Raw genomic sequence first — 9,179 nt, 5'->3', positions numbered from 1 at the left:
CATGACCTGGGAGCCCTCCCTGCTGCTTTCTGTCGCCCCCCCGGCAGCTCCCTGCCCCCCCAGCCCTGCCTGGAGGTGCCCTGGTTCCGGGCAGGGGGCTGAGTCACGCCGGTAAATATAGCCGGTGCCACTCACACTTTCCTTCTCCGCGTGGCTCCACCCGGCTGCCCGGGCAGGGCAGGGTGCCGGCTGCACCCCCGTGCTGGCCCTCTGTGCCCCCCGGCACACTTCCCCTCGTTCCTCTTTAACGGCACCCGATGGGCTAATCCTCCCCGTCCCTACCCCACCAGCGCCCTGTGCGCTCTGCCCGCATGCACGAGGCACCTGTGCGCCCCGCCCGGGCTGCACACCTGATCACGGGCACTTGCCCCCCCGCCGTGGCAGCCCCTGGGCTGTGACCCTCCCTTCTCGCCTAGACCTGATGCTTTGCCCCCCTTGGGGGCTGCCGGGGAGGGTGCCGCCCCCCCCGCTTTCATGCCTGGCACCCAGCACAGCCGGGGGGGCTGCACGGCCAGCCCCTAACAGGCCTGTGGCCCTTGATCCTGGGACCAAGTGTCCAGCAGGCGCACTGCAGGGCGTGGGGCCTGGAGCTGGTGAGACCCCTCCCCTGCCAGGACCAGGACCAGGACCAGGACCAGGACCCCCACGCGAGTCTCTAGAGGGGTTGAGAGTCCCTCTCTGGTGCCTCACTGGCGCTGGGGGCAGGGGTCACCTCTGTGCTGGGGGCAGGGGCTGCACCGTGGTCTCTCAGTCTGTGCTGAGACCCCTGCCAAACTCATCCCGCTGGGAGACAGCTGCAGCAGGGCTGGCGAGCCCGGGGTCAGGGCCTGGCTGGGTGCAAGGGGCCTGCTCGAGCTCCCCCGGCCCAGGTGGGCCATGGGGGCAACAGACTGCGGGGGCCGGCCCTTTCCATGGGCCACGGCCGCCCGAGCCCCTCCCAGCTCCCTGCTGAGAAAATGACCTACTAATTCGGGCTCTGGCTGGCGCCACAGCCTGGCCGCCCCCTCCCGCCCACCCCCCAAACCCCGGCAGGCGCTGACTAACCGGCTGGCCTCCCTCTGCCATCCAATGGCTCAGCTGCAGATGGGGTCCCAGCATCCCCCACCCGACTCTGGGTCTCTGGGTGGGAGCTGGCGCAGGCCTCTGTCCCCTGGTCCCCCTTGGATGGGCACAGCGGGGGCTCGCGCTGCATCCTCCAGCATCTGACAGTGAGCGATGGGGTCCAGACTAGTGCCTGCACACATGTGTTGCATACATGTGAGAGCTGGGACCTGCCTATGCACACATGTGACCTTGTGTGGTGCTGAGGGCAGGGCACTGCAGCTGTGCAAAGGGGACATGGGTGTACATGGGAGCTCCCTCCTCACCCCTGTGTGTGCACACGTGTTTGCTGCGCATCATCAGGAGGGAATAAGGGTCGTGCCTGTCTCTGCTGTGCCAGTGCCAGTGCTATACGTTATGGGGAAGGGGGTGCAGCACCCTGCGTGCACACGTTCTGTCCCTTGACATGTTGAGGGGTGTTTATAGCATGTGTGATATGGGAGGGGAGCATGGGGTGCATGCCAGGCACCACGTGGCGGTGCGTGCCCTGCTGTGTGCCTGCGTGCGATACTCTGGGGCCACGGGCTGTGCACCACACCAGGTGCGAGAGAGGCGCCGTGCTCCCCCCGGCTGAGCTGGGCTGCAGGGTCCCTGTGTCCTTTTTCCCCAGGGTGGGGGCGGGGTGACCGCAGGTGGGCCGGGCCGCGGCCGGGACCCCGGCCACGCAGCCTCTGACTGTGCCGGGTGACACCGGAGCCGCGCGCTCCTGCTGGCAGACCTGCAATTAGCACAGATCCCGGCCTGACCACAAGCCCCAAATTACTGCCGGGGCCTCTCGGCTGGGATGCCCGGGGCAGCGCAACGTCACCGGGAGGCCTTCGCACCGCGCCGTCTGCAGCCGTTCCCTGCCCTCTGCATCCCCCACTCCAGCCAGGGAAACTCCCCTGGCCCCAAGGCAGGGGCAGCCGGATCCCCCGGGGAGACAACTGCTGCTGGGGCCCAGCTCCCGTGCCTGCTGGCGCTGCCCCGCTCCCTGCTTACCTGGGTGGGCACATGCCAGCCTGATGGCCCTGGCCTGGTGCTGCCTGCGGGATGGACTGGGCACTGTGAATGACCCATGGGTAGGGGGTAGGGGGCAGTGAGTTTGCTCAGGCCTCTGCCTGCACCCATAGCCGTGGGTGCAGGCACTGCACGGTCCCCAGAGAGGGGCACACAGGTGGGGGGCTCTACCTGCAGCTAGTATCAGTGTGCATGGGGGTGCACCTAGGACGATGGACGTCCTGGCATGTTCGTGGCGTGTGCGCGGGTGAGCTGGGGTCAGGGTCAAAGCATGTCTGTGCCCACGCGTGCACATACGGGAGTGGTGAGGCCTGCGTGTACGTACGTGACAGCATGTGGCATGGGCACCCCTTCCACTGTGACTCCAGCTGTGCATGTGCATGCATGTGCTGCATGGAGCGTGAGGCAGGCGTGTGCTGGGACATGCCTGCACGCCAGTGAGGATGGGGCTTTGGCTGCTCTGTGTGCAGCGCTGCAGGGGGCCTGGCGTGCATGGTAGCTGTCCACCAGGCCCCGGCAAAGCCCTCCTGCGGGGTTCAGAGCAGGTCCCGGCCTCCAGCCCCAGGATCTCCCTCCTGCCTGGGGGGCCGTGACCACCTGCCCCACCCCTGTGCCCTGTCTCTGCAGCATCCAAGCCGCGGCGGGAACACGTGAGTCACCAGCCTCCAGCCACGGGGCCTGGGCTTACCCCAGTCGTCTGGGTGTTTGCACAGCTGGACCCGTCCCTGCCCAGTGCCACGGGCACGGCGCCCCAGTGACACAGTTGAATGGGGCCACGCCAGGGACACGAGAGGCCACAGGGGCATGGGGGGGGCACCCTGGGCACACATCTGCCTCCCTGCTGCTCCCCGCCCCATGGGTCAGGCCTGGGAGCTCCTGGGGGGCACGAGAACACGGCTTGGTGCTGGCTGCTGAGCTCAGGGGGCTCTCGGCTCTGACCACCCCCCGGTACCTCTGTGCAGCCTGCCTTTGATGGGGCATCCCCGTCTCCATCTGCCCCTCCTGGCCAGCCACGAAGGGCACCTCAGCCCAACTTCCCTGCCCTGGGCTGCTGGCGCCGTGAGCTCCCGCAGCAGCAGTGCCCCCATGGGACACACTTCTCCCACCGCAGAGGGGAGCGGACGGGGCACGTGCAGCACCACTGCCCCCGCGGACGTGCGGCGCTGCGCTTGGCCCCCGGCCGGGGGGTAGGATCTCCAGGGCGTCCCCCACACGGGGGTACCCAGGGCAGCAACAAGATGTCATGGTGCGGCTGGTGGGGAACGTCCCCCAGGCCCCGGAGGGGAAGGGGCTGCCGAGCAGGGCCCAGGAGCTGCAGGCCGCCCCAGCCGATCCCATGTGGTCCTCGGGCACGGAGGAGACGAGCCAGGCCGGGCCTGGGGATGGGACAGCAGGGCTGCCCGTCGCGCCCGTGTCCATCCCCGGCCGGGCCCTGGGGCCGAGTGCCGCCACCCCCAGGTGGGCACACGGCTGTGTGGGAAGTTGCCCGCTCTCCCAGCATGCTTTGCGGGGCGAGCGGAGCGGGGCCAGTGCTGAGGCGGGGGGGGGGGGTCGGCCGGCTTTGCGGCGTGAATGCTTCATTGTTAAGCGGTGCTGGAGTCACAGATAATTACCTCAATTAGTTACAATGGAAGAGTAATAAATACAGGCTTAGCGGCTCCCACCCCACTGGGGCTTCTCAGATTAATCCCGCCCGGGCGACCAGCCCTGAAAGGCGTGATGGACAATTCATTAAACTCCCCAAATGCCACACAACCTCCCCGTGAAGGTTTGTGTTAGACCCCTGGGGCCCGCGCCTTTGTTCCTAATTGTTTGTCTCAGGCATCGGTCACCTAACAGCGAGTAGGTGATGGGCGGCCTTCCCACCAGAGGCCGGCGTGCCCGGGGATTATAGGCGCTCCCGGCCGCCGTTGCTGGGGCGCGCTGGCCCGGGCGGGCAGGAATGCGCCCGGGGCGGGGGGAAGTGGGGAGGCGGGCCGACAAGGTGGGGCAGGGGCCGGACACAAACAGGGAGGCGCAAGGAGTTAATTAGAAGCCAGGCCGGGGGCTCGCGGGGCCACAATGGCAGGGCCGCGAGCGGCGACGGCTAAATCACTTCCGAGGATCAGTGTGAAACGGGCCGAGCTCAAGCTGACGCGGAGTCGCTGGCGCGGGGGGGCTCCCCCGTTCCCACAGCTGCCCCGGCCCCCCTCCTCCCGTGCGGTGCGGCGTGGGCGCCAGGCGCCGTGGCTGGGCGCCTGGCGAGCCCTGGGCAGGCCCCGATCCTGGGCGGGTTGGACTGGCGACGTCCATGGAGGGGCTGGTGCAACATGGCGGGCAGGCCCGGGCATGTGGGGCATGCGGCAGCTGGTGGCGTAGTGCCAGTGATAACGTCTGGGCATGCGTAGGCCCCGGGTTAGGGTGCAACATGGCGTCACACGTGTGCAGGTCCGGCGATGACTCACAACACGGGATGGCGCGTGGGGTACGGGACTGGGTGTGTGACATGGTGTCATATGTGTGCAATGCTGGTGCTGGTGTGTTGCACGGCACGGCATGTGTGGTACTCGGCTGGGGTATGTGGCGTGGTATCACACGTGTGCAGTAATGGTGATGGCATGTGCCATGGCACTGGGCAGATGTGGGTCCCATGTCGGTCATGTGAATGTGACATCACACATGTGCAGTCCCGGTGATGGCATGTGCCATGGCACAGGGCATGCATGCTACCTGGCTGGGGCATGTGACGGTATCATATGTGCTCAGTGCTGGGGATGGCGTGTTGCATGGCATAGGGCGTGCGTGGTACCTGCCAGGGATGTGACGTGGTGTCCAGTGCAGGGCCTGGTCTAGGCTGCAGGGGCCTAGCCTGGGACCCTTGTGCCAGCCCCTGGCAGGGCTGGCATGTCCCTGGGGGCTCAGCAGGCTATGACAAGTCCCCCGGCCGGCACTGTATGCCCGACAGCAGACTGCGAGGTGCTGGAGGCTCCCTGGCCCAGGGGTTTTGCATGCAGCTCTGTGTCGTGCGGGGAGTTTGCAAGAGGAGGGGCATTCCTGGCCCCTGAGGACACGGCGCTACCTGCCCTGGCAGGCCCGGAGCCCCAGCCGAGCCGCCCCAAGGGCCACGCTGGCACTGGGCCCGTGCAGAGGTGTCCTGGGGCGGGGGGCCGGGAGCCTGACCGCGCGCTTCCAGAAATACTGCGTGGAGCTGCTCATGGAAAAGCTGACGCTTGGGGAGGAGGGAGAAAAGGTCCCTCTGCTCCCGCCAAGGTGACAACACTCCCGGGGCGGGAAGCGGGCCGGGGAAAACACAGCTGGAAAGAAACACAGCCCGAAATAGCCCTCGCGGGCTGTGTCTGCCTCGAGCGAGCGCCCTGCTAAATTCTGCACACGCGGGGCATGAAAATAGCCATGTCTCCCTGCGGCAGCGAGTTAAGAATATAGATAATGACATTCTTATAAGTCACCTCTGTTACTCAGCTTTTCCTGAGGGCCTGCCGAGCAGAGACATGCCTCCAGCTGACGCGTGCCCCCGGCACGCACACGCGCACATGCCCCCGGGCCCATGTGGACGCGGGGTGCCAGCTCCCCGGGATTGCTTCAATCCATGGGATGGCTTTCAGTACAGCTCCCTGTTCCCCCTGTCTCCCCCCAGCAGCGCCGGGAAGGCCGGCCCCGGCCCCAGCCCGCCCCGCGGAGCCGTCACATCTGGGAAGCTGTACAACATCTGGAGGCCTTGCCGCAGACATGCGCGCGGTGCCGGGCAGGGTGTCTGCCCTGGGGCGGGGGCGGAGATGTCCTAGATGCTGTCCCCTTCTTCACGGCCCGACAGGGGGGTCTGTGTGTGGGGACCCTCTGCCCCCCCCCGGGGGGGCACTGGGTCTGTCTCAGTGCAGGACAGAGCCAGCGCTGGGGAGGGGGGAGGTTGTCGGCTCCTGGCCAGGGGACAGTGATGGACGATGGCTCGTTCTCTGTCTGTCGTCTTTGGCCCCCTGCGGCCGCTGGCGATGCCCCGGCCCTGGCGGCACCATCCCGCCAGCCCCAGCACATTCCAACGGCCCAGTCCCCATAGCATCGGGGCGCCGAGATGCCATGGTGATGGGCGCCTTGGAAATGCAGACGCAAGCACGAGGGAGGCAGCCGGGGGACAGACAGATGGACAGATGGATGGGGCCGGGGGGAGCAAGAGCAGAGGATGCCCCAGGCTGTTCTGCTTCCAAGCCCCCGTGTGCTCACCCGCCACCATGCCCCCCAGAGCTGGCTGCGAGTCATGGGTAGGGGTGGATGTGGGGAGCTCTCTGGGGGGATCAGCCCCCCATCCCAGCAGAGGTGCATGTCTGAGCCCTGCCTGGCACCAACACAGCCCATCCGGGAGGGCAGGGGGGAGAGGCACACGCGTCGCACACGCCAGTCGGACGTGGGGCTTGGGGTGGGTCAAGCCCTGTGCCCAGGACCCAGCCCCAGGCAGGCCTCTGCCCCGCTCCCTCAGCCTGACATTTGGTGCATGGGCTTCGCTCCTGCCCCCCAGCAGGATCAGGCTCGAGGGCGAACGGGTGGCCACGTGCTCTCCAGATGCTGGGGCTGTGGCCCCACTGCTCCCCACCTGCCCTGGGGGGAGGCCGTGGGGAGCCGGGGCCAAAGGATTAGCAGGGTCTGGGCTCCTGCGCTGGGTGGGTAATTGGAAACAGGAGCCAGGGCAGCGGCTGAGGGGAGGAAAGGCCCCTGCAGTATCCTGGGGGTTAAATACAGACCCCCCACCCCACCCTGACCTGTACCCAGGCCCCCCGGGCAGCCGGGCCTGGCTGCTGTGGGGGGGCCTTTGACCGTACCAGGAACATCCCTGGGGGAGGAAGTCGTGGGTGGAGAGAGACCCCGTGAGTTTTCAGCACCGCCAGCGGGGACTGGACCATGGCCCGGGCGCCCTGGGGCTCACGGCTGCTTTCCCTGGGCCCAGAGCCCCAGGCCAGGTCCGAGGCAGGGGAACGGGGCAAGGATCGCCCACAGCGTGGGAGGCAGCTGGCACCATAGGGGAGGGAGGATTGTTCCTGGCATTGGCCACGGTGCCATCCGGCTGCCCGCGGGACCCAGGAGTCGGGAGCTCGGCTCTGTAGAGGCCTCAAGGGTCAGGGTTTGTTTGGCTTCTGCTCCCATCTCCGATACCCTGTGCATGGGGGTGGCAGGGAGGCTGGGGAGGGGGACATGGGGGCACCGCTGTTCCTGGAGCCGGGGCAGCTCCAGGCTGCGGGTCCCTGGGCTGGGGGCTGCTCCCACCCCAGCACTGCTGTCGCCTCTGCAAAGCACCATCCCACCCCCCACCCCCATCCCGCCCCAGTGATGCTCCACTCCTCGCTCTTGATAAAAATAGACTTTATTCTTCTCTAGGAGCCTACAGGTTTATCTGTAATGAAGCAGCCACGTCCTCAGTGCTCACAGGGCAGGAAGGGGCACGGCCGGATCCAGCACTTGGGAGTGTTTAAGAGCAGGGGTCACCGAGGCGATACAAACCCAGTCCCAATAAATAGTGTATGTGCAGGCGAGCAGAGACCCCCCCCGCATCTCAGTGCGTCACTCCCGCGGCCCCTGGGCAGAGCCAGGCTATGGGTTGGATGTTGTCCTGGCAAAGCCGTGCGAGGCCCCGGCGCCGGCTGCAAACACCGGTGCAGCGTGTCATTGTCCAGGCACCCTTCAGCTTCCCGCACGTGCAGCAGAGGAAGAGCGGGGAGCATCTGGCTGGGGGGACAGGGGCAGGGGGCTGCTGAGCCGCCCCCTGTCCTGGGCACTGGTTCAAATCTTGACCTCAGAGGGGCTTCTCTCTGGGCTCTCCCCCCTGCCCCCGTGTCTTGGGCTGTGGAGCCAGGACCCCCCCTTCGGCCAGGGTTGTAGAGCAGCGGGGATGCATGAGGAAGCTGCCGGCCTGGTCCCTTTTGCCCACCTGGCCCCGCTACGGTGCCAGGGTTGCTCCCCGTTGGCTCTACGGAGGATGCCCCGCACTGTGCCGGGCCGTCCCCATGTGTCTGTGCTTCCCCCCGCCCCCCCCAGGCTTTGCCGTGCCGGAGCGGGGCAGGGAAATGGGTCTGCTTCCAGGGCCCTGGGGCTGCCGTAAAGGGGAGCGGGGGGTCTCGGCGGGGCAGGGGGCTCCAGGTGCTGCCCGCTCACAAGCACTCATGCAGCACTTGGGTGTTGGTGCAGTTCAAGCAGCTGACGTGGCAGCACCAGTGGAAGGTGCAGTTGCAGCGTTCGGTGACCCGCTGCGTCCGGGTGCGGTAGCCGCGGCCGCAGCACAGCAGCTCGCAGCCGTCCAGCGCGGGCGAGGAGCTGTTGCAGGAGCGCCCGGCCGTGCCGGCTGTGCCCGTGCGACCGCTGTAGGTGCAGAAGTTGGGCGACTTCTCAAAGTAGACGAGGTCGTGGGGCGAGGGCGGCTTGTGGGCCGGGTTCTCGGGCTCCAGGTGATGCAGCTCCACGCGGGACGCCCGGTTGCTGCCCTTGTTGCCGTAGACGACGCGGGAGGCGCCGTCGAAGCGGTCCTTCAGGAAGTCGCCCACCGTGCGGAAGGTGGGCAGCCGCATCCAGCACGTCCGCACCGTGCACGAGCCTGACATGCCGTGGCACTTGCACTCCTGCCGCATCTCCGAAAACACCGTCTGCAAGGGACGGCCACGTCGTGACGTGGCCCCTCGCCCATGCCTGCCAGGACCCGGTGCCAGGAGCTTCCCCCAGCAGGGCCCCGGGGGAGTTTCCACCCACCGGGATCCCCCCCCAAGGGGCGCTAGATGTGTATTCCCCCCCAGCCGGGCCTAGCTGGTGCCCTGGGTCGCAAGGGCTGGCTCAGGTCAGGTGTTGTGGGGATGGGAGCAGGAGCCTGCTCCTGGCACAGCTGGCACCTGGGGGAACGCCGCAGCCCCCCCGGAGCGGGGCAGAGCCAGCACCCGCGCCCCCACCCTGCTATGCTGAGGCTGGGGCTCCTCCAGGAGCTGACGCAGCACTTTGTGCCTCCCACGGGTACCAGCACCCAGGGTGCAAAGCCCTTTCCCCAGCCCGCACCTGTACAGGCAGGTAGAGGTGTGCACGCCTGCGTGTGCTCACACGTGCCCCCCCCCCCC

General features: G+C 67.5%; 1 protein-coding gene across 1 annotated transcript; it reads right to left on the bottom strand.

Annotated features, from left to right (window-relative positions):
* Window positions 1-7,719: 7,719 nt before the first annotated feature.
* WNT1 (Wnt family member 1) lies at window positions 7,720-8,786 on the bottom strand (the record flags this gene model as incomplete). The annotated part of the gene is made up of 1 exon (XM_019555173.1): window positions 7,720-8,786. A coding segment is annotated over one exon (555 nt), but the record flags the coding sequence as incomplete, so codon positions are not given.
* Between the last annotated feature and the right edge of the window lie 393 nt (window positions 8,787-9,179).

The sequence above is a fragment of the Crocodylus porosus genome, unplaced genomic scaffold, assembly GCF_001723895.1.
Source record: "Crocodylus porosus isolate Cpor-Errol unplaced genomic scaffold, CroPor_comp1, whole genome shotgun sequence".
NCBI classification, from domain to species: Eukaryota; Metazoa; Chordata; order Crocodylia; family Crocodylidae; genus Crocodylus; species Crocodylus porosus.
This window is presented reverse-complemented; position numbering and strand designations above follow the sequence as displayed.